This window comes from Cygnus olor, chromosome 17 (genome assembly GCF_009769625.2).
Source record: "Cygnus olor isolate bCygOlo1 chromosome 17, bCygOlo1.pri.v2, whole genome shotgun sequence".
Lineage (NCBI taxonomy): Eukaryota > Metazoa > Chordata > Aves > Anseriformes > Anatidae > Cygnus > Cygnus olor.
The window spans coordinates 9,876,679-9,902,777 of record NC_049185.1 but is presented as its reverse complement, the minus strand read 5'-3'; the positions used below and the strand labels follow the sequence as shown (position 1 = coordinate 9,902,777).

Below are 26,099 nucleotides of genomic sequence, written 5' to 3'. Positions count from 1 at the left end.
CTATTAGGTACATTGTTATAATTTATTGAATGTTTGAAAGCTTAAAAGCTATTATCATCAAGAAAGTTGGCAACGTTATTTGTCCCATTACCCACTTAACCAAAAGGGCTGGTTCATTTCTTCTGTGTCTTAAAATATGGGCGTATAGCAAATATATAAATTTTGAGAAAAAGTATAAACAATAGAAAACATGCCAATACAGCCCTAGTTTGCTTATACTTTTTTAAAAAGAGGTGGCTACCCTTCTTTTGCTATAGTTCTGGCCACAAATGCCACAAAACGGGTTTTGCAGTTCAGTACTCTGCTAGTACAAAAATGAAGAGGGACACATTCAGCTATAGATTTAAGAAAAATAAACATTAATTACTAGAGATTATCACTCTATAGAAACCAAGCTGTTTCCAGAAGAAATTAGTTCAAATGTTACATGATCATACTTTTTGTCCTTTAAATGCCTTTTCTTTAAAATTGACTAGCATACTTTATATACATATTTGATAAGATGGCACACTGGCTTAAAAAAACAAAAGAAAAACAAAAGAAAAACAAAAAAAGCTAAAATGAACCTTAATTGCAATCAAAGAAAGCTTAAAGACCCTGACTGCTCGATGTGTATGCTGCAGCTATGAGGTTGCTGAATGAAGGTGAATACTTGAACAATAATGACAGCATTCCTAAATATTTTAAGAGAGTTACTTGTTTTAATCATCAAAAGCACTTGAATGAAAATGCTAAAACTACTTACACTCATCCTATCCTAACTACAGTGCCCTGCTGACAAAATATAGTACTATCTGTTGTTATGATATTGTCGTATTAGAATCCATGCTTTAGGGACCTCTCTTATCGTGTAGTTCAAGGTAAAATATTAGCAAATTACTGGTGTGTGCAACAGCGAGTTAAGCAAAGGGGCTTCAAGCCTACTTTGATTTTAAATCAAGGTCTAATTCTAATGAAAAAAAAAAACAACTTGGTAAAGCACCCCAACGTACACCTGAAGATACCATATATTTAGTCTAATGCATTCATTGAGTGAGCTGCATGTTTCGTATTGACACTTGTATTGCATTGGTAAACCAAACAGTTGCTAATATTTTAAACGTGCACTTTCTAGGAAAATCCAAGTAAAGTGTACCATATGTAGGTTTTTTTTTCCTTCTTCCAGAATTGTTAAATAGTCAGTCTTAAGCAAACTGAGGTATAATTGATCGTGAAAAACATATTTTAAGGCAGATAATTTAAGTAGCTATATTTGACTGTAATGAGTTTCAAAACCAACTCTACTCTTGTACACTACAGTACACACTAGCTTACGTTTCATTTGTATGTTCTTTAAGGGTTGGGGGTGTTGTGCTTTTCTCTGGGTATAGGAACTTGGAATTTTTATATCCAAGGTTGGCTAACAATGCAATATGCAGCTTTTGTTTGTAGGGTAGTTAGACATCAAACTCGCCTTTCTATGTAAACATAAACATTTAGCTCATGAAGAAATATGTTCCAAATGTTGACCTTCATAAATTGATTTGGATTTGTCTTTGTTTTAGGATTTGTCTCCTAAAAAGCTAAATTGACTTAACTAGATAGAGCAGAAGCATACAGCCTGGTCTTCTGTGGCCTCTCATTTTGGAGACATATTTCTTTTTTTTCCCCCACAATTAAGTTTCAAGACTTGCATTAGATAGCCAGGTAGCTTTAATTGAAATCTCTATTGGTATCTTCAGTTGCTCACTTACGTGAAGGCTACATTGCCTTATTAAGGTGTGAAATGAACACTCTTCTTCTGTTTCCAAGCAGATGAGCAAAGAAATAAAAATATATATAAAATATATAATATATAAAAGTATTGCAGTGATGAAACAAAACCAAAAATGAGACACTAAACATGATTAGTTTTTCATAAAAGAGATGTCTCTGGGCAATTAATCAATGCCAGTTAGAATAGGAAATCATAAGAATTAAAAGACTGAACACTGTCAATCAGCTGCATTTACTATTTGTATTTAAAGGAATCGTTGTACCAGTCTCATTCACAAGAACTTTTGCCTTCATCTAGCTACTGCATATAGTAAGAGTCATTCAGAAGCATTAGACAATTAACTAGTTTCACCAGGGACAAGCTGTATAAGCTCAAATTATAATTGAGATTCTGTAATGACTGCAATCAAATGTTAGATTTAGATTCTTCATTTGTAAGTGTTCCAAACTAGTGGAAATCTAGATAAAGTCATTTTTCTTTGTTTTATATATTTTGAAAGTTAAATAATTTAAAATGGGGAAGTGGATTTAAAATGTTAAGTCATGTCTAAATTATGAGACAGAATGGAATGGAAAATAAAAATTTAAGTTTTCCTTATTTGGTTGCTTACCCTTTTTGCTTTTGTACGCATCGGTGTATCGTGAAGATATCGCAAGGGTGCATCAGATAGATAGACTTCAACATCATCAGGCACTTCTTCAAGAAAGTTGGAAGGAACCAGCCCCTTCTGTCCATTAAGTTCACCCTATAACATGATGAACATTTCAGTGAATTAAATTAAATGCAGGTTGCCAAGAAGGTAAGGAAATACTTTGACTACATTTCAAAGCCACGGAGGAAGAAGAAAGAGCCATCTAAGGTCACACAAGCTGGATATTCCTGTTTCTGTGATTTGACAGTGAACACTATCCATTGAATAAAAACAGATGAGCACGTTTATCTATAATTCAGGGTGACACTAAGACATGAATATGCTTTGAGTACTATAGTAGTTCAGTCGCTCATCCAATTTGCTATATACAGATTGTGACACGGTGCTTTTTTCATTTTGGTGCAGGTAATTCTGAACTATGACTTGAAAACTCAAAGTGGGTTTGTATGTGAAAAGCCTCATGCTGTTAGACCAAGTTGCACGCTCAGAGTTCCAATGCAATGAATGCGTTGACACCTGGAAATCACAAGAGCTTTTGTGCATAATGGTGAACAAATTAATCCCTGCATTATTTAACAGCAATAGAGAAATGATAACTGAAATCCCCTGCAGTTTCTAGACTCAGGTCCTTAGGACTGCAACATCAATGATGTGTCCTAGGCTTCACAACCTAAAAGCACTTCTGAGGCAATCAAATTATTCTTTTGGCTCTCAACAGCAGTGACTTACAGAGTTGGAAGAGAGAGCTGGGCTTTTTTCTGTGGCTGTGCATGTGGAAAAACTAAAGATCAGGATGCAGACTGGCAGCTACTACTGGAATATTGTCTCTCAGGGTACAACTCTTCTGCTTTAAAGGAATGGCAAAGTAGCGTGATCAGCTACCCAGTGCTCAAAACTGAACTACTGAACTATTAATTTATTTTAATTTTAATTTATCGTAAGGCCAGGCAGTATGAAGGTTTTTCTCCCAGATGAAGTGCCTTCTCCACTAACAGTCATTCACATAGATACATGTGATCAAAATATACGTTTTCCAGCAAAGTATATAAGGCAAAAATATAAAATGCCAGAGACAGCTTTGAGGTACATCAACAGCAATCCCTAAAAATGCGATGAAGTGGCAAGTAAGCCAACATCAGTACTGTTCTCTTAGGGAGGGCAGTCTTTCAGGTTCCGCTCTACCGCACAGCTGTGGGAACAGTGAGGCCCAGAGCTGACAGCTTGTAGCAGTGACCAGGCAGAAGCCAACTTACATAGTAAAATCCATCTTCATCAATTTCACCGAAGACAGTGATAATGTCCCCTGTACAGAATGTTAACTCAGCCTGCGGAAAAAGGAATGTGACAGTTCGTGTTTTGTTAGCCAAAGGTTAACATTTATTCTTTATTAACAGTAACGCCATTAATATTTTTCCCTCCCTTTTGTTTTAAGACAGAATTGGCGAAACTGAGTTGAAGAGCTTTTTTTTTTTTTTTTTTTTTAGAATGCTAAATCTAGGCACCTCTCTCTTACTAGGTTCTAGACAGCCACAGGACTTGCTGCAACAAACACGCTGAATGCAACCATACCCAGGAGTTGCTCAAAACTCAGCTGCATGAAGCTGTGAGCAACCTGATCAAACTTTGAAGCCAGCTCTGTGCTGAGCAGGGTGGTGAACTCCATGGCTTCACAGGTCCCTTAACGTCACTCAAGAGGAGCAAACGGGACTAATGTCTACAAGACAAACAGATGATGTTGATTTCTTTTTTTTTCCTTTCTGAAATATGAACTGAAATTGTGGGGCTAAGCTGGATTCTGTTCAAAAAAGGTGTTAGAACAGGCATCTCCAGTCTCTAATCTGCAAACAATACATTGAGCTCTTTAATTGCCTGGGGTTTAAATGTAATTTAATTAGTTTTTAAATTTCTTTTTTAATTTCTTGTGGCCATGGGAAGGAAAGAGAATGAATGTTTGCTATGTATATGTTGCAATTATTTGATTTATTGCCCCAACTATTTTGTAACACCATAATTTAGAACCAGATTTGGTTCACCAAGAAACATAGGACAACGCTGGCTGAGTTTTAATGTATCAAGTCCCAATTGTTTCAAAATTCACTTTCTTGTTTAAAAAAATCCAAATTGTTCTACAAAGACATTTCAAAAAGTATATTAAAAAAATAAAGAGCAAAAAAACATTTTGAATAACCGAGGAAGCTCCTAGGTCTTCAGTATTTGATTTAGCGCTTTGAGTGTACCCTGACATTCTTACCACAATGCATATATAAATGAAAATCGCATCAAATCTTGGTTGAGGGACTTACCATGTAACATCAAAGACAATGTAAAAAGTGATTCCATTGTTGCTGATGACAAATATGGAGAGATGGGAGACTGCATGTAGGTAAATGGAAGATAAACCCATAATGAAGATCTAGCTAATGCTCAGTTGTTTAAATGAAGATCTAGCTAATGTTCACTGGTCGCTTAAGATATCTTTACATTGTTATAAGAAAAAAAAGGATTAAAGACAAGACATACAGTCACAAAAGCTCAGATACATTAATTAAGAAAAAAAATACAATATATTATGAATGCTGTTCCACTGTGCTATAAAGTTCTGGTTTGCATTGCAGAAGAGGGTTGATGTTTTGAGGAAAGGTAAAGCATGGTACAGACATTGGAAAGCGTGCTTCACTATCAGCTTGTCAGTGTGAGCTGGAACACTTCTCAAAAATAATCGTCTTCTTACACAGAAACATATAAAGAAAACTTGAAAACAATAAATGGAAAATAATCATTCCCTACTATTTATAATTCCATGCTTTTTTCCTTATAGACTTTATATATAGAGACATGCGCAGACACACACACATTGCACAACCATATATCTATAATTGACTGCATCGACCCATATTAAATAAATATTACAAATTGAGGCCGTGAGCAACCTGATCTAGTGGGTGGCATCCCTGCCTATGGCAAAGGGGGTGGAACTAGATGATCTTTAAGGTCCCTTCCAATCCAAGCCATTCTATGACTCTATGGTATTTGAACAATCAGAAATCGACTTGTGCAGAATTTATAAGCCTTTACTATATATACATCTATCTGAAAATATTTGACCAATGTTTGTAATTCTGATTTTTTTGATTTTACCAACTACATTTCAATTAAATTAGGATTCCACAAATGGTAAACACAGTAAACAGCTACATCAATACCTCTACATCAACGTTAGGAGAACTTTCTCTTGGATCATAGTCGTACAGCGCCACCATCCTTCTTGTAGATACTGAATGTTGTCTGGCACTCCGTCTGTTTCTTTCTGTTCCAATCACAAGGAGAGGAAGGGAAGGAAAGCTATAAAAGTTATTTTGAACACAAAACACAAGGTGCAATTTTTCCCTGGGTCACATTCACAACAGCGCATTTGGTATTTCTCTAGCACAGTGGTAAGACACCATGGGTTACCAAACCTATTAACATAGATGAAGGTTTCAAAACAGCATGTGCATTTCGTAAGTAACTGAACAGTTGTCTTGCCCTCTTTATTCTAAGCCCCTGAATCCCCACACAGTATATATCTGCAAAACTAACGTTCTGAAATTTACTGCCATTCTTTGTTGGAAGAATCAGAGTTTACCAGGGTATGTAAAGGTAAATGCTCAGAAGTCAGGTTTATTTCATTTTAGTAAAACTTTTACTATCTACTCCCCTCCCCGCTCCCCCCTCCCCCCCCAATCACAAGGAGTGTTGTGCTTGGAATTATTCCTCAACTTTCTGCTGGGAGACTGGAATGAGAAACGGACACTCTCAGCTGTCCCAAGACAAAAGAGGTTACCCAATATGTAAGTGGTCTGCAGTATTTTCAAGACTGACTACAAGAACCCATTCTCAAGTACTGTTTAAGATTCCTTTGTGGGGGAACAGAAGGAAAAGAGTAAAATAGTTTACAGGAACCACATGACATGTTTACTGATTGCTACTAAATATTTACAGAGAAGTTTAAAATGGGCCACATTTTAAATTCGAATGATTATTAGCATGATTCTTGCAGATGATTGCTGTAGCAAAGAAACATGCTTGTAGTGCTACTTACAGACAGGCATTGAGGGCAGGTCTGATGAGCATTATGCAGTGTGACAAAGGAAACGTGGGGTTGGGAGGCACCCTATGATTGCTCTGGCAGGAGGGTGGGCATTAAGGGTTCAGCTGATGTAGGAGCAAATACTGAGTGTGGCGTGCACTCGCTGCTTTCACACTGCCCACCAGCTGACACTGAAGCTTTCAGAGATCACCTACTTCTGCAGCAGGTGGATTGGAGTTACCTTCCCAGCTACCGTTGCAAGGGATTTTCACAGAACACAAGGAGAGATCCAAAACGAAGGCATGGACTGTAAGAGATGCGGGACCCAATTCCCCTGTTTCCCAAACACTTGGATCAACCCGTGTTTAAGTGATTACCTCAGAATAGCACTTTTCATTTCAGAGTACTTCCCTGGGGCAAGACGCTGCCCACAGTCCAGGGTCAAGGGCCCCTCTATGACCAAGAAAAGAATCCAGAAAGGATTCCGTATGTATTTGCTATGTGACACTATTTTCCGACTGCTGGTTTCCAAAAGATCAAAGGCATTAAAAAATAAATAAATCTAGACAGCTCAAATCATTTCAGCTACTTTACAGCTTGAATCAAGTTATTGTTTCTTAGCACAGACCTCTTTTAGACTTTCTGGATCTGCGGTGTACAGAGCGTGTGCTCTCTTTGAAACGGTCACAGTTGACTTCAGGAAAGGAATGCATACAAATAAAAGAAGAGAAGATATGAAGCTGTTCAAAGTTCTGCTTTTAAGGATTTAATGTGGGCAAAGGATTAAGAAAATTATAGTCATATGAACACAGCAATGTAAAGTGTTTGATATGACATTAAAAATATGATCAACAACATGAGACAGACTAGCAATTAGAGCCTGCTTCTGCTAAAAGATCCACATGGGCAGCCACCGTGACAGTAAGGATCTGAGCACATGGATCTCTTTACTATTCAGAATTTGTATTTAGTTTAAAATTAAGCCAAACTAACTGCTCTCCCCAATCCATTAATGAGTGTGGTTTTTGTGTTTCTTTTTAAAAATATTTATTTATTTACTTATTTATTTTTTATTGTGACTAACAATTTAAATCCATAATAAAGAAAAAATATATGGTACTTTTGAATTGCTAAAATATTTAAAGGTGAACTGCTGGGGGTAGGTTGCTAACAGTTCTCAGCAATGTCTCAGAATAAAACTCAGTGCTTAGAAATTTTGCCCTGCCTTACATTTTTATCTCAAATTGTCTCCCTCTTTCCAAGATAAAGATTTCCTGATTTCTCAACTATTTCAGAAGCCACTGCAAGTTGAGTGCAATGAAAAAAGATGATATTTGCAGAATATAACCCTTACACAGCCAAAAATTAAAATTACAGGGAAATACACAGATTGGTGGTTTCATTTTCACAGGTGTTCTGTATCAACATCTTGCTGACTTCAGTAAGAAGAGCACTGAGCAGGACTCACAGCAGTAAGTTTCAAGCATAACTGTTTAGGAATATATTTTCTGTATTCAGGTATGTCTTCATGATAGAATTAGAAAAACATTAGACACTTGTTAATCCCACCAGGCCTTCAGTTGTGTTTACAGATGTAGCCACAGCAGGTTAGGTATCCAATTCCACTAGGCTTCAAATGATGTAGTCCCATGTTTACATCTACTTTGCAGAATAATGCTGTGGACAGCCAACCTACTCAGGCACATCTGTAAGTCCCACTGTCTGCCTGTCCCACATTTTTGAAATGTATGTGTAGGTGTATGTGCTAAACCTGGAGGAGCAGATGGGCAGTGGGGTTTACAAGTGCAAAAGTGGGAGTATTTGTTGTATTAACATGACATAACTCAATTAATACACAAATTTGAAAATACAGCAACTAAGAACTTAAATCACCCCTTCCCTTTCATGGGGTATAGCGATTTTTAAAATATCTCAATATCTGAAGAAGGAAAAAGAAAAAATTGTCTCACATTTACTAATATGTTTTTGGATACAATAAGGTTTTATTCAATCTAAGAAAACAATTGTGGAAGACTTTGTTTCTTAGCAACCACTTTTACAGTTCACTTTTAAACAGGACTGAAACAGTTCCAGCCCTATATATACTCTCTGAATTACAGTGAAAGGTTTAAAACATACTCAGATAGTTGTTTAAAATTTACCTTTAGAAGGAAATGTAAATTAAGATACTTGCATCGCGTGCCTCTGTACAACACTGAACTGATGACGTAATGCAAGTGGTTCATAATGCAGAATCATTTGGCCAAACTCTGCTTTTAAAGGGGTTTGTTACTGCAATACTCATAAAATCTCATAATATGTATTGGTATCCCAAATTATATTATACATAACCCTTTGCCACCATCCCTTTAAATTATTGGTAAAGTAGGAAAATGTAGAAGAGTAAAAATAACAACAACAAGTGATTCATTTTATGCTTTGCAGCAGTGAGCGTATCACAAAGCACTTCAGCACAGCACACTCCAAAGCACAGGGATCTAGTTCTGTGTCTATAAATCTTTCAGGTAAGAAAAAAACATTTTTTTTTTTAAATAAGAAAAGAAAGTAATGGGTGGAGTAGTGAACATAAAAGTCCTTATTTGTGGCAAAAGGTGTGACCAAGATCAAGTATTTGTTGAATAATTCAGATACTGACACAGAATGTATCCCATAGTGTAGTAAATTGCTGTAAAATTCAAATGCATCAGCATATAATAAAAACAAAAGGCAAAGCAGATCCAGCCAAGTTAATAGCACCCAAAATTAGGTGAAGTGATGCATATATACTTTCCCTTACCTATTTTCTCTACTGGTGTGTTCAAAGGAAGAAAACCTTGTTTCAGAAGCTGATCCATCATCTCTTCATCATCTGCTTGGATCTCAGAGACCATATTACATGGGATAAGGCCAATTCTTGTACAGGTTTCTCCACGATAGAATCCATCGGCATCTTTGTCCCCATAAACCTGTCATTTAAATAATAAAAGTGTTGGTTAATAAAGGTTTTAGTATTTAGGATTTTTAATAAAGACAGAACAGTTACCAAGGTACAAATAGGTAATTACAGTATAGATGGGAAATTAGTTTTTTACTACTTTGACTTACATTACAAGACTGGAAATGTTAATTTGAATTTTGACTTCGGTTTCTTAAAACAGAAATTGCATTTTTTTTTTTTGTTAGCATTGAAAAGCATAAAAAATAGTCATCTGAAAGTCATCAGTTTCCCCATGTGTTAAGTTAAAAGTATGCTTAACTATTTGCATAGCTGTTTATGGAATTATTCATATGACACTGCTTCTTGGTGTCATATGAACTATATTCAATAAGAAGCATTTACAAAACTGTGCCCAAGTTTTGTTATTTTGATTAGAACTTCTATATGATCAAAAATAAATAAATTTAAAAATGCCTGTTTAATACCTAATAATACTTGATGTATATTCTTACTTAAGCTCCGATAGTGTTTTTCCAGAAGACATTAAGCTACAAGAATAGCATGAGCTTTCATCAATGAGAACAGGTAAATCCAAAATTTGTCTTAATTTCTAAAAATGCAGTCAATTCATAAAGTTTGCCAGTGATACAGAGGCCTAAATCTAGGACTGCACAAGACACAAAAAAAGAGATATTCTTAATGCAAAACTGATGATTAATTTCAGATTGTTTCCTTTTTCAGGCAAAATCAATTGCTTTCTTTTCTTTAAAAACAAAAAAATCCAAACCAATCCCTTCAGTTCAAATCACAGTTTGTAAAAACTGACCTTTTAATAGCTTTCTCAAACAGGAATCTTTTTCAGTTTGAATCAAAACATGTTCATAACTTACCTGGCACCATTACTACTTCACACAATACAGCATGTGCGACTGTAATGTACGGACAAGACAGACTTCACACAACTGCTCAGGTAATGTACGAAAAGTATTTTGGAAATGCAAACCAATCCACATTCCCAACAATTAAATGAGAAATCAAAACCAGTAGATCACAGTTATTACCATGGTACCAGATATAAAGTTAATATCACTCAGGATAAATATCTGATGTGGGGACTCTCTAGACTTTTCAGTGACAAATGTACTATCAGTGAAAAAAATAATTAAAATACCTGAATGAAACAAACATTGTTGCCAAAAAAATAAGTTCTTTTTCATATATTTCCATATTTGGGACATAAATTTATATCATATCATCTAAAGAGGTAAGCAAAATATTGAACCAAGTATTTAACATATTAACATTAAAAAATTGTGATTTTGTGTATAGACATCAGTGACAGGATCCAATCCAACACAGTGGAAGGAAGTATATATTTTAATAGCTTAAGTAACACTTTTTTATCTTTAAGCAGATTGTTTTACAAATAAGTGTATATATTTTTAGGTTCAGTTTCAGATCGTACTTAAATCTCAGTTAAACCGTGGACTACCAGCAGCCCTTCCTTCTCCCCTCCCTCCTTTCCACCCATTCTGCACCAGATAGCTTAGATACAAGGCTATGGAAAGAGATGCTTACACCTGCTGATTCAACAGAAAAATCTGCTAGCTTTTCAAAATCAGAACAGCAAACTGAACCAATTTGCCTCGCAGCTGCACAATCATAACGAGGCAAGCTGTGACAGAGGGCATGCATAAAGACATGGATGGAATCTAACACTGTCTGCCACCTGAAACAGGCTGATTTATCTTCTTCTCCCTCTTCAAGGAGCAGCTTGTGCACCTTACACCTGAACAGCTAGAAAAGGAAGTTATTTTCCCAGTTTCAAAAGAGGATGACTTTGGAAGAGAAATACCTAATTTTGGACCTTATTTAATTTCAAGTGTATACGTGCTAGGAGGGTTCAGTGTTTAAAAAAATACAGTAGCTGTGGATACATACGGAGGTGCAACACTAAGCATTTTTACAGTACCTTTGCAGTAAAGAGGTCAATTTCTGAAGCAGTTTTTCCTATAGGGTTTGTGGCAATAGACACAGGAGGCCTCAGAGTCACAATTTTCGTCTTTGCATCTAAATCTCAAATTGAGTCTTTCCCTAGCTACCTAACGCAACTCTGAGATTTCTTCCTATTGCCTAATTATATTTAAGCAATTAGCAGTAGATATTAGGTTCCAAATCCAATTAGATTTACAGCCTGAACCTCTGGACGAAAAAAAAAAATCTTGGACTCTTGTCACACAAGTTGCGCTCTCCACTGGAGACAAAGGACATGCTGTTTGTAACAATGGGTCCTTCATTTCCTTTGTTTTTAGATCCCACCTTAATGATCTGTCCTTCTTTAAATGGCAGCTCTTCTTCTGCAGCATCAGGATTTGGGGACATTGTCAGTGGATCATAGTCAAAGAGTGCAACAAATATTCGAGTAGAAATATCTTCTGTGCCAGGATCTGTTTCTGATTCTTCATAAATATCTGGAGAAAGATGGTCATGACCACCATAGCCATCTATGAAAGTAAATTCAGAAAAGAGCAATTCAGTAATTTGGCCTCATTTTTTCAACTATTTCAGTTAATATTTGAAAAGTGTTTGGTGCTTCAGTGAAAACTTAATGCATGTCCTATCAAGTTTGGCATTTCTTTTTTTTTTAATTAGCAAGTTGTAATTTTTTAAGCATATTCAACCTGCATGCACTGAACGTGGTGTTGATCTACACCACACTGACATTTACACAAGTGAATACAGCTCAGGTAAGAAAGCAACTTTTGTTAGGTTTACTATAGTTTGCTATACATTAGTGAAGCATGTTAAGAGTGACATAATGATGATTCTGATAGGTGTTAACATTACTGCAAAAATAACCATGCTTTGGATCCACCTGTTTTCCAGCACAGCTGCTTCTGCTCTTCATGGACACAAGAAAGCACATCCCAGCTGTGTTGACATACCATGTTTTAGGTATGAGGTTTAAAACATGGTTATAACCTCTTCTCTCCAGACAGGTAAGAAGAAATATATTTCAGTAGTGTTAGTTGTGTCAGGGATGGAACTACACTACTATTTTGCTTAAACACAGTCAATAGTTAACATCAACAACAATGCCCCAAACCCTCCCGAACACTATAAAATATGATAAAATCCAGGAGCAAAGGTTAGCTATTACTGCATTTAATTATACGCTCATTAGGAAGGATCATCCATGAACATCACAACACTTGACACTGTACTGTTCTCAGGCCACTGCAGGGTACCAAATCAATTAGGACTTGAAAAGTAAGAATGAACTTTTTGTCTCATAGCTTTCAGACATTTCAAGTTACCTGGAGAAGGCATTTAGTCCCTGATTCAACAATATACGTGAGGATGGACTTCAGTAAAACTGAATTAGTAAACTAGGCCAAAATGGCTAACAATAAGTGTTTTGTTGACAGGTTTCAAATGCTTTTAATTTTGTTTTGAAAGAGCATGTAGCATTACTTTCTCCAAAAAACTTGCTCTTTCAAGACAAATGAAGCTGAAGACCCAAAAGCATGCAAAATCACAAGCCACTTCAATAAAACTTATTTTCCAAGTCCCACTAACTTAAATGGGAGTCAGATACTTTTGTTCTTTGCTGAATCAATACTTATCATCCAGTTTGCAAGATCTTTCACACAGATAAATTGAGAATATATTATAAACTACAATGAAAATGTAATTTACCTATATCATTTTTTTTTCAAACACATTAATACAAGTTTTACTGTAATCATCTCTTATAAAGACTACCTTTTTTGGTAATCATTTGAATATTTAATATGTAATATTTCAGAAAAAAATAATCTTCTTTTTGCTTCAATTCCAAATTTCATTCAACATTTGACACATTTAAACTACCAGAAAAAAATTCAGAGGGTCACAGCTTTAAGGGAACAGCTACTGACTCTTGGGTCCAAAGTGCAAGAAAGAATGTGAGTAGGGAAAAATGCAGAACAGCAAAAGGGCAGGGAAAAATTCCAGCCAAGAAGCTTTATGCAGGCACAAAGCACAAAAAGGGTGTGTGAAAGAAGTGCACATATGGGACAGAAAGCAATGGGACACAGGGTGGGATTCTTCTCTATTCTGTTCTCCTCTCATAGTCATGTCGCAGTCTGTATGTGGTTTATACTCGGGCCCACCAGGCAACATAAAACAGGTGGTTGAAGGGGTGGGATATTTTGATTGTTAATTTTAAAATTAAAAATACCAATGTTTGCATCTGACTTCAACTGTGATTAATAGGAGTTAGGTGCAAATATGAATTATAGCCATATGTATCCCAGTTAAAAGCACTAACCTGTAATAATCTGACTCATGATAGTGAAGTTGGCTTCACTGAATGAGAACACAAATAGTCTCTTTATTTTCTCATTAGCCACTTATTCTCTTATGCGGTATATATCATACACATATATAATTGTGTATGTAAAATCTTAAATCTTTGGATGCAGCCAGCCAGATTCCCAACCAATGTCAATTTACTGTAGTTGCATTGAACTCACTAGCTATACACAAGTTGGTGATCTGGTTGTAAGTCAGATATGTTCGCTTTGAAACCCAGCATTAAATTATAATTTACTTAACTTTCAGGGTCCATTTGCTTCATTTCAGAAATCAGAAAAAAAAAAAAAAAAGAAAAGGAAAAAAAAGAAGTGTTTCCTAGATCTATATATGGCCTAGGCTGCTTTTATGGGTTAAGTGTTAGACACTTTAATTCACTATGTTATGAATTATGAAAACTGAGTTGTTGATCATGTAATGATTTCTATGTTGATGAAGCAGCAAATACTATCAGTAGTGGGTATAATTACCTTACTCGTGTAATACAAGCTTGTTATTATGATGTAATTATACCTAAAAATATGAATACTTTTTGTCTTCACCAAGGGACAGAGCCAAAGGCCTGTGTGATTAATGAAAAGACCCTGAATCATCGTTTAGCCCAAGCCGCAAATCAGATTAATGTTTGGTAACAAATTCCTATTATTGAACATGTAAATCACATTGTGATTTAGCAGCTACTGTTTGACCCTGTCCAATCTATATGAATCAAGTGAAAATGTGCTCATTTTGATGAATGGTTGTTCAGGTATATACAGTAAATATTGACTGGCATTAGTAGCAGCGTAGCTTCACAGAGGTTCATGCAATGCAGTGTGCTCAGACTCAACTGAGTATGGAAAGGTGGCCGCACAGCAGTTTCAGGACAGAGGACTAAGGGCTGTTGTCCCTTACAGCTGAGCTGGAGAAACTTACCTGACAGCAGACAGGACTTAAGAGCTAGTTCCCCTGGCATTCTGCATTGCATGCAATGTTGTCATACATAACCGCACTTGTTAACACGCAGCTCTAAAACGTGTCTGTCATAAAGGATGAATAATGTTCGGCATACCGTATCTATATTCAGAGGCCATGGTACGCTGCTGAGGCCATTTCTTGTGTCCACCAATGCTGCGATAATAAGCTTCTTCTTTTACAGGTGAAATATTTCCCTCACTACCTGACCGAGACCGACCGCCTTCACTGTTACTGTCCATTGTAATTTCTACGAAGAAAAAGGGAATGATCTATTAAAACATATTGTATAGTAGCCTTTGCGGAGGCTCCTGCGGGCAAGTTTTGCCTATCTTCTTTACTAACTTGCATATAGTAGGAAGGCCAAACACTGTGTAAGCTTTGCCAGATGTCTCAGCCTCTAGAAATCCTCCTTCAGCAGGGAAATGTGTATCACCTTTTCTAAAGCATCTAATTTTTTTTTTTTTTTTAAATTCACATGGTAAATATTATTTGTTAGATCTTTGGATAGGAATCATCTGTTATTATGAGGTTTAAATAATCCTACCTGACAGATCTGCAAGGTCAAGAGCACTGTAAACTGTTTCACCTTCTAAAGTATCAACCTAAAAACAAAAATTAATTAATTTACTTAAATCCTACCTGCAACAGTATACTAACCCAAAGTATTTATAGCTTAATGGAGAAAATACTTCAAAGAATTTCCTAAGAATTTAAATTCTGGAACATTTGGAGAAAGATTTGATCTTTGGAATCTTGACAACATTACAGCGTTGAAGGTCTTTCCCTCTAATTTAACTTGCCACTGCTGCTTTGAGAACTTCCCATCATTAGTGAGGCTGAGTAACTTAGCAAATACTCCAGGCATACGTGTAAAGGAATAAGCCACTGCCAAGAAATTTGGAATCCACATTTTTGAGCTGTATACTGAGACCAACAACAGTTTCACATATTTAAGCCATCTAAATTTTCATATTGTAATGACAGAACCATCATAATTTCATTCTTCCAAAACCCTACTTGCAGCCATTATTCATGGGAGACCTCCTCTCTTTCAGTGGGTTTCTGAACTTGCTTCAAGTTTATTCACCACTCAACTATATGCTTTTGTGTGCCATATTTTTAACTCTCTTTACTTATCTGACCTGCTGATATATTTCATGTCTTCTAGATTTTTTTTCCCAGCAAGTTTCCAGGAAGCAACTTTTGTGCAGAGCTTTATCGAGTGTTTATATTAGCTTCATTTATCCTCAAAGTGATTTACTATGGTATGATGCTGAAAGTGAGAAATAATGCATACCTATCTTTCAGCAATTTTAATCACTAGTCTTTCAGCCAGAAATTAGGACTCTTGAAATCTAAGGCAGATTTGCCCTTCCAACAGCTTCCCAGCATTTTTTTATCATTATTATTTTTATTTGTTGTTAGATATTGTTCTTAATGCTCTGTAGTTTGCTTGTTATCAACATTAGACAATGTTGTAATTTATTCCAAATGGAATCTCAAAGAGCACCTGTGGATTGTACATAATTCAAAATACACTAATTCGTTCTTTTAGCTGCACTGAAAAAAATAAAATCTGTGATTTTAGTTTATTAATCTGCTTGACTGATTATAAGAAATTAATTTCTTTATCTGATTCCTAAACTGTTGCTATTGAACTGCTAAACAAAAGAGTCATTATTTGGTGGACTTTGTATCCTACCTTTGTTGACAGAAAGTGAGTTCTGATAAATTTAATCACCTCCCTTATTTTTTAATTACAATCACAATTAAAAGGAACCCCAAAGGAATAATTAAAAAAAAAAAAACACCTGTCTACTCTCTTACTATTTATAAAAAAAAATAAAATAAATTTACACATAATATAAAAGAATGAATTTAGACACAAAACTTGGTTTAAGTAGTCCAAACATAAACCAGGAATCTTTATTCCTGAGAAAAACAGGCTGCTTTCAGTCTAGGAAAATAAAATTAAAGAAATCTTACAGCCTTAACACCATCATCTGAATGCTGTTTGGTTCAGCTAACAATAACGCATCAATAGAAGCACAGGAGCCTCCCCGGAGTTGGTTCTCCCCCATACCATTTTCATACCAGTGTAATTCCATTGATATCTGTGACAATTATCCTGGTTTACAGCAGGATGTGCGAAGAGAATCAGGCTTCTGAACAGCCATGCTATACTGCAAATGCTAAGAAAGTTTCATGCATTACAGCTCTGCATGTGTTGTGATCTACAGTTTCTTTCATTAATAATAATTACTATACACCAAGTATAAATATAATTGTGTCCACTAGGGGGATTTTGCTTTTAATAGACAGTACACTTCTGGCATTTTAGTGTGACCCATGAAAAGGGAAAAATATTTAAGATTTAAAAGTAAAAGCATTCCTTTATGATCAGTCTCCTTCCTTCTGATAATCCCCATTTGTGATGTCACTCATCCACATAAATGTCAGGTGAGAACATCCTGACACTGCTTCAGGCTCCTCCTGATGATATTCACAAAGTCCAGGTTAGGGACATGAACCTAACTGGTTTTCACATCTTCATGGAGTAATGTTCTGTTAATAGCTCACAGAATTCTTTCTGCATTTGTTTTGCATGTGTTTGCTAATTTTTCAGTGTGCATGTTCCTTATTTGTCAGTCTAGAGTGCAAGTTTTAACAAATATGCATTTTTCCATAATGTCTTGATTCCATTATCTTTTCTGCACTACTTTTTGGATTTTCTGGTATACATCAGCATATGTTTTAAGTCATAAGTAAACCAGAATAGGGATGAAATATCAAATCTAGTAAATATATGCAAGTTCTACTAACTTGTTGCATTTACCAGCTTCCATTTTTTTTCATGCTAAATTCCAAAAAGTAGTCAAGAAAATGGAAAGTGAATGCAAAATAATGGTTGATGAATGGGAAGATGGATGGATGAATGGATGGTTGAATGGGTACATTTATTTTACTGATCATATGCCTGCCTGCGTTATCATTTGTTTTGGTAAGATTTGATAGTATCTAACCTTAACCAAGCTTAGAAAAGCTCCAACACCCATTAAATTCAATGAAAACCATCCCGGTGATGTTGATGTCTATTGATTCAGCCCCCTGAGACCCCGGTATGCTTACATTTAGCTCTTATTTAGATGAAGATGTTTTTAGTTCAATTTCATCTCATTTAAGTAACTAAGAGAAACCATGGTTCAAGACAAGTGTCCATTGTAAGGACCACCTTCCCAACTCTGAGGCTGCAAAGAACAGAAATTCACCAATCTGTCCAACTAACCAATGGAAGGGACCAACATTGGTCGAGACCTTTGTGGCACTGCACTGCCATGAGAGGACCTTCGCCCTGCATGCTCCGCCCTTTCAGGCCGTCCTGAAGATGATGGATTACCTAAAAGCTAAAAAACAACAACAGAAAAAACAGGTTTGTAAGTTACATGCATGGAAACATTATGGTTATATGGTTGGACATTGATCAGGTCAATCGCATTTAGAAGCATAAGCTCTAAAGGCAACTAAACTTAGTTTTTAACTGAAAGGTTAGCTGAAAACTAAATACTGTTGCCTGGCAAACCTGCAAAAGAAAAAATGGTTCCCTGATTTATGGCAGAGATTTTGCAACCAGCAGTCACATATTGGAACAAAAAGAAAAGAAAAGAATAATTTTGGAAACATTCTTTTGCCTTTGTTGTTGCTACTATGACGTTATAATCTCCTGAAGAGTAGTGCAACCGGTTATGAGAGCTGATGATATCAGGCTACACTGAAAAGGCAAGCATCTCTTTGTTTTCAGCTATATAGCTTTGTCCAGTTCGCAGCATGTGAACAAGTGTATATCCTTCTGTCTTTGAGCACACTGCTTTTCTATAATGGCCTTCGACTGTTAAAGCCTTTTAGAGGTTATTGAAACACGTAGAAGGGAATGTAGACACACTTCGTCTCACACCACAGCTGTCTCTTTCTGTTCACTTGCAGAAAACGTTGCTATTTTAATAACTAAATGGTACTATTTTAATGCTTTCCAGAGTTCCTCATGCAGCCATTGAAATTAACACAGCTTGGGCACTAATTTTAATGGGAGAAATTTTTAAGGATCGTTTCAGAATAAACTGCTGGGCTAGAAGAGCAGGCAGCTGATTTCTACTGTTACGTGAAATACATTTGATTTGAGATCTCCACTCTGGATTGCTGTAGACTGAGAGGATAAAGAACTTGTTTGGTCTTTTGGGAGCAGGGAAACCTGTGGATGCGTCTGTCAAAGCATGGAGACTCTGCTATAGACTAATGGACAGAAATGCAATTAGGCAAGATCACGCAGAGGCATCCTTGAAAGATATGGAACAGCCCTGGCTCTCCCTTTCGAAGAAGCTGTTTGCCTGCATTCTCATGCAGAGATGCAGTCTGCAACTTCAAAGGCAAGAAGAGATGATCTAAAAAGGAAGGCAAAGTAGTGACAGTGCAGAGAGAAGGCAGAAAATGGAAATATGATGAAACCTGTGACTCCCCAAATCTGGGTCATGTTCACACTGGGGAGAATCCTGATTCTTGTCCAGAGATGGTTCATGATAAAGAGCATATCCTAAAAATTCTGAGAGTGAAATGAACAAAAACAACATGATGAAATGGATTCCTCGAGATATTTAAAATAATAATTACTGATGAAATATTTTTCCAATTAAAATGCAGCTTTTTTTTTTTTTTTTTTGAAAAGCAACATTTAGATGGGCAAAATAAATAAAGACAATATTGTGGAAAATTATAGTTCAGCTAACCCTTAATTAAAATTTAGATTCAGTTGTCCTTTAATAAAAGCAGCCATTATTGTAATTTTTTTTTCTGTGGGAAAATCATTGTAAAGCAAATTAAACTGATTTCAGCATGACACAAAAGATGACTGTAAAGCAAAATGCGGAATAATAAACAAGAGAAAAAAAAGGGGGGGAATGCAGCAGGTAGGTCCAAAGGATGGACTCTAAAAATTAACTCAGAAAAAAAAAAAAAAGAAAAGAAAAAAAGTAGCAAGAGAAAGAAAACAGACTGATTTGGCAAGCAGATGTTAGAAGGAAGATTTATTTCACACACCAGAGAGTCTTCTGCATCTCTGTGGGTTGGCTTTGCAAGTGGACCAGCGGCCCTAGAGTCAGCCATTTTAAAGTCGGTCTTCCAGCCTCCCTGAACATCTTCATTAGACAAATTATCTGTTCTATTACATCTCTGAGCCTCATACTTTTTCTCATAACTGGGCTTGACCTGTTCATTCCTGGGCTCTACAAAGGAAGGACCCAAGTCACCAAAATCTTCTTCAATGCTGGTTTGTCTTGTTAAGGTTTTCCTGCGAGCAAGCAAGGGCCTCATGCTTTTCCTGCAGGAACAGTTAGCAGTCTCTGCACAACAGCTAGATGCAACATTGGCAGAAACTGAATCACAAGCATATCTGAAAGTAAACCGAGATTCTTCTTCTTCACTTCCACAGTCTAGTCCACTGTCTGGGCTTCTCGATAAGGATCGGCTATATTTACATCCTTTGTCGTCTCCAGCAAAATCCTCCATGCCTGAAATTCTGTGCTTGGCTGCATACCAGAAGTTGTGCTGCTGGTCTTGATTGTAGGGCCTAGGTGGTCTAGAGTCTCTAGCTATTGTGGGATTCTTTTTATAGGGCATACCTAAACCCTGCTTGTATAGCAGTTCAGAGTATTCACCATCCTCTTCAGCTACTTCTGGAATACTGAAAAGCTTTTTACTGTGATGTATCTGTTGTGAAAAGTCAGGCTGTTCCAAAAAAGTGGCTTCAGTGGTCTTATTCTTATCGCACTCCTTAAGATTATGTAATGTTAAAAACCAGACAGGGAACAAATAGTGTGTGACAAAAATAAAATGGGAGGGAAAAGGGAGAAGAAAAAAAATAAAGACAGAATTAGTTTTAGAGCAATGGCAAACATAAGACATGCAGCTTATTTAGTGAAAAAGATGTCATGCTTTGAATGAATATCTGTGAAAAATAAAGACATGATTAAGAAGTTGCTGGGTGTCAGATACAACATGAGAGGTCAATACAAACAACTGAGTGATGCTCTAACAAGAATAAACCCATGCATTTAAAACAAAGCAATAGAAGCTGCATACAGGTTCCAGCATGGTGAATGAGAATGACATTAAAACATGGCACTAATGCTTAGTACTTTCCTTGCCCCATGCCAAATTGCAATTTAATTTTTCTTTGTAACCAGAACCCTTATCTGAGAATGAAAATTCTGTTATAACAAGCTGTCTTGCTTTGCATCTGTGAAAGTACCGTATATGAGTAGCAAATATTCCTAGATCTCCTGCCAGAGGAGAAATATTTTGCAAACATCATTAAAGAAGCTCTAGTTTCCTTTGTCAAATTGTAAAAAAAAAAATAAAAAAAAAATATATATATATTATATATATATAAAGCACAATTTTTAAAGCTTGGCTTCCACAGAAAGAACCCTGAGAAGCAGACTGCTCTCTGATGTCTCTTGGTTTGCACTGTCATCATATCTCTCAAAATAATCTTGTACCTGCTTGTTAAAACCAATATTTGAGAATCAGCCTATTAGTAGAAGTAAGCGAAAGTCTCTGTTTATTATCAGAAGTAGGTAAAAACTTTCCCAGCCTGAATAAAATAAGCATTCTGATCATGATAGATACATATAATAGGGAATAACAATCTCCCAATAAAGCAAGTATATATCTGCATACAAAGCATTTTCTTGTTACTTGGGAGAGAATGCTCAACTACAGCTGAAAGTGCATGGTTGGCATACCTTCAGATGCAAGAGGAACAGGAATCTGTTTACATTATGGAAAATTCATTAAATGTGTTTTTCATTTTTTTGTTAGCTACTGCTGTTGCAAAGTGAGACTGGATCTAGTGAAAGAGGGGGAAATTATCAAACACTTTGGGATCAGAACATGACCTGCATTTTGTATCAAAAAGCTTATCAACATGTTGGGCAATATTCTACAAATGAGACTTTGACATCCATGAGTCCTTCCCCAGGAAGTACTCACACTGAATTCTACTGAAACCGAAAATCAACCATACCCTCCACATACACTACTACATCGAGAGAAGTATGCCTGCAAACTTTAACACGTCTAAAATGATTTACTACACCAAATAAAGGTCTGGATCACCTATTTAGACATCAAAATTGGCAACACTATTGTAAAACCAAGAAGTAGACATAATTTCTGATGCATAAAGAACAAGAACAGTCTAGGGATAATTCACTTTTTCCCCATATGAACGGGACAGAAGTAGCATGCAGAAGGTTCAGTTTGAACCTTTATGATAGCAGAAGAATCGAAACACTGATTATTTTTCTTTTGAAAAAAGTACCTGTCTCATTCCAGATAGTATCAGAATAAAAGGGCTGAATTTACAGTACATGAAGGCAGTTACATTAACAGTTAGAATTCTTCTATACATGACAACATAGCATTTTTTTTTTAGTTAAATAACAGCATACTGGAAGAAAAATACACCTGTGGTTTCCCTTACCATTCAAGTTATCCAACTTGCTAAGAAAACACAATTTAGTGTAATCAATAGACACATGAAAAGCAATTACAATTTATACATACAAGTATGAGAAATGTATATTCTGTATTGGGTAAGTTCAACATTCTGCATATAATTAATTGTTAATAATTCCATGATAAATACTTCTCTGTTGTGATTAAGCAGTATTGCTGATAGATATTTCCTACTGTCTCTGACAGGTGATTATTAAGGTGATTCCTTAATAATCAGAGCACAAGGATTTCTGATAATACATTTATCAAACAAAGTTCACCCAAATCCCCTTCTTACAAGTGAGCTGTAAAGCCAGAGGAAGAGATGGCACTGCACTGAAAACAGGAAAAAATTCCTTAGACATGAAAAGCCTAAGTATTTTTTTCCTGTATGTATGCATGTTTATATAAACCTTTTTGCCCAGAAACAACTCATTGTCTGGGTAGCACATGCAGTGTATTGTCATATAAACATGGGAAAAGACCCCTGATATAGATCAGAAATTGCAACTTCCACAATTACATATAGGAAAATAGTCAACTAGCTAAAAGATTAGCTATCCAACTATAGAAGAAATAAAGGAGGAAAAAAAAAAGAAAAAGATGCCAAACCAAATGTATTAAAGGTAGCCTCGACATCATAAAACAATGTTTGCCCTAGTTCTAGTTTTATACAACAGTGTTAGTTTTAATTGTCTGCAAAATCCATAATTGTCTAAAAGAAATGGTTTGAAGGAAGAATAAAAATATGGAGGTATTCTTAAGGTTTCTCCGCAGTCATGCTTACCTTAAGTGCATTATGTGAAGTCACACTGACTCGTCGTCTTCCTCCATCCTCCAGCTGCATTTCCGAGTACAGCTCTTCTTCATCTTCCTCCATAATATCAGACAAGTCAGAACCTCTGCTGCTCTCTGTATGGTACTCTTCACCATGGCAATAGTGAGGCTAATCAGCAGGGTGAGGGAGAAAAATCTTTACTGACTGACATTGAAAATCTTTGTATACCACCAAGAAGGACTAAAGCATTTCCTAGGTGTGAATTTCAAGCTAATACTACATATAAATTACATCATGCAGCTTGCTCCTCTGTTTTAGCAGATGGATCATGTATAAAACTTTTTTCCCATTTATGCTCCCAATTCAAGAAATCCAATCTCAATCTCACAGGTGACCCAAAAAAGAATGTCTGCATTCAGAGCACCAAATCTAGTTTCAGTCTTGATCAAATTCCCATAATTTAAAGAGGTCCTTCATGCATCAGTAGACTTGCTGACCACATTGTAAAAGCCCTAGGATAATTCACATATCATCTGTTCTTCACAGCTGTTTGTTACATCACATTATAATTTAAAAGTGATCAGCACTTAATTATTGCAGGATGTTACTATCATTATATGATACAGCTAGCTGATGGAGTTTGAAGTTTTCATTCATGCAAACACTGTAGGAATAGACTGCTATGATCTTAATGGTTTTTTAAAACCAATTCAATATTTCAGGTTCTTATTAACTTCCAATTAGTTGGAAGATAAAGAGGACAAAGTATGTCTTACTGAATTGCTATTGTTAAATAGGAGTGGCCTTGGTTAAACTTTTAAGCCAGAACATTACATTTAACAAACCAGATCATAAACTAAACTCATTGTACATTTTATAACTAAACTAAACTCACTGCACATTTCGTAAGCACAGCGTGATTAGATATATTAAAAAAATGGGAACCACTGCACATGAAGATGGAATCAAATCCTGAAGCTGCATATTGAGGAACATTTGAAGTTTGGAGTGATGTTTATAAGTGCTTGAGCTTCTGTAGTGAACTGAACCAAAATTCCAGAAAGTCTCAAAATTGGTACAAAAAAAATGAAGGCCATTGCTTTGACCCTTCAACAAGGGAGGTCAGATGTTTGGCTAATAAGATTTTCAACCATGTCAAGACATAATAAAATATCTCTTTGCTAGGATTTACAACTCTCTTGAAAGTAATGTAGTAAATTCATGTTTGTTTCCAGCAGGATCAGACTAAAAGCTGCACAGGTGTGGAAAAATTCTTTTGGCAACATCTCTCTATTCCTTACAGCATGCAAAGTATGTATGTATGTTGCTGATTTTCTGCTAATTAGGATTACAGGTTATGTCTTTTATGGTACACAGAAATCCTTCCCCCTTTCCTTTTTTTTCCTCACAGAATGCTTTCATATGCAAGAGTAATGCATGATACAGAAGAAACTCAGAGCCCAAATGTGACATTTTAAGTCACATTTCTGTTCCATTTTTTTCTGTTTCCAGTGCTTAAGACCACTGCTTGGGATAACAACCTATAGATGCATGGTGCCAAGCATTCAGTTCCCATAAAACAGCATAATGCTCCAGTAACAGGACATTCACCTACCTACCCACAGTTTTACCAGTATGACTACAATAATCAGTTGATACCTTGAATAGCCTGCTGAGCTTCACAAAATACTTGTTTCATACCAGAAAACTGACACAAGAAAAATACCAGGCTACTTACTTGCTTTCCAAGTTCTGACCCTTTCAGAAAATCATCAACTGAAGCCCCCCTCCTTTTGACATTAGGAGAATCATAGCCATCTTCCTCATCATCTGAGTTAGCATACTGGGCTGCATTGCTCCTTTCACTAAAAACACTTCTTCTCTCCATCTATCAAAGCAACAAAAAATGGAAAATTGTGAAGACTTGATCCTGCAACCAATGGAGAAATGGTAAATATAAGACATGAGTATTCAAGAACACAACATTTAAATATACTTGTGATTTACAACAATGTTAGTTTTCCTGACTCTAACCTTTTAGGAGTCTGCAGGAGTTTTTTGGTTGTAGTATCACTCTCACTCAAGGAATTATATGTTTTCATGTGACCATTAACTCAGCTGCTAGCTTTCTTCCCTCTACCACTGTTATCTTAAAATTCTCAGCATTCTACAGGCAGAGGCTGCTAATGAAGACATTAGTTTCCCCTTTGGCAGAGGACTAGCAGAAGACCTAGCCACTCATTTCAGCATTTTTGACCTCAGTACAAAAAAAACAAAACAACAAAAAAAAAGTATAGAATGAGACTTTATGCTCTTCCTCTGCTCACAGGTGTCTCTTACCCCTCAGCTACTGAATGCTGCTGCCTACTCCCATGACAAGGCCTCCTGACTGTGCCATCTAACAGGCTGGATAGATGTCAGGGAGAGGACACTCAGTAGCCTACTGCAAAGGGAGAATTGCTACTACTGGAGACCAAACATGACAAATATCACTGGCAGAATTTGATTTAAGGTAGAGTGAATCCATCTGTAAACTTCTGTCCAGATCCCTGAACATTCCAAGCATCAATAAAGTTAATGTAAATAAGCGTGGTTCAGAGCATATGCTATGTCAGCAACTTTCAAAAACAGAAAAAGCATTTCAGTTCTCTTTCTCTATATGTTTGTTATATCAACTTTCATTTGAATGCCAAAGAAACTAATTGTCTTTACTCCATTACATTTATCCCAGTTTGCTTTCCTTATAAAGAAAGGGGAGAAATACACACAGAGCTTATTGACCCAGAATTACCTAGCTTCTCAAAACCGGTATCATCACCTACTGGCTCAATTCTGTTCTGAAACAGAGAGAGTCAATACTGGCGGTTTGTTAAGACATGCATAAATGTCAAAGTAAATGAAATTATTCTGGAGATACAATGGGAGACCAAAGACTCCATATAACAGCTCATGACTGACAAATGAAGGACAAAGAGAATATATAAAAACTGACACCAGATCCTGAAGCAAGGAACTAGCAGTTATGAGCAGCTTGTGATGAGAAAG

At 36.2% G+C, this 26,099-nt stretch overlaps 1 protein-coding gene across 12 annotated transcripts in view; it reads right to left on the bottom strand.

Moving 5' to 3' along the window:
• RIMBP2 (RIMS binding protein 2) overlaps positions 1-26,099 on the bottom strand; it is a 145,029-nt gene that overhangs the window by 1,500 nt on the left and 117,430 nt on the right. For 6 of the 12 annotated variants that reach the window (XM_040577642.1, XM_040577645.1, XM_040577644.1 and 3 more), the window contains 11 exons: positions 24,793-24,942; positions 23,064-23,222; positions 19,817-20,548; positions 18,015-18,132; positions 14,823-14,975; positions 11,735-11,919; positions 9,275-9,443; positions 7,106-7,171; positions 5,612-5,715; positions 3,662-3,733; positions 2,367-2,501 (listed from right to left, as the gene is read on the bottom strand). In XM_040577642.1, coding sequence (XP_040433576.1) covers positions 2,367-2,501; positions 3,662-3,733; positions 5,612-5,715; positions 7,106-7,171; positions 9,275-9,443; positions 11,735-11,919; positions 14,823-14,975; positions 18,015-18,132; positions 19,817-20,548; positions 23,064-23,222; positions 24,793-24,942 — 2,043 coding nt within the window. Of the gene's footprint in view, positions 1-29; positions 1,781-2,366; positions 2,502-3,661; positions 3,734-5,611; positions 5,716-7,105; positions 7,172-9,274; positions 9,444-11,734; positions 11,920-14,822; positions 14,976-18,014; positions 18,133-19,816; positions 20,549-23,063; positions 23,223-24,792; positions 24,943-26,099 lie in introns of those variants that run through there. The other 6 variants (XM_040577648.1, XM_040577652.1, XM_040577653.1 and 3 more) reach the window with 4 other exon arrangements.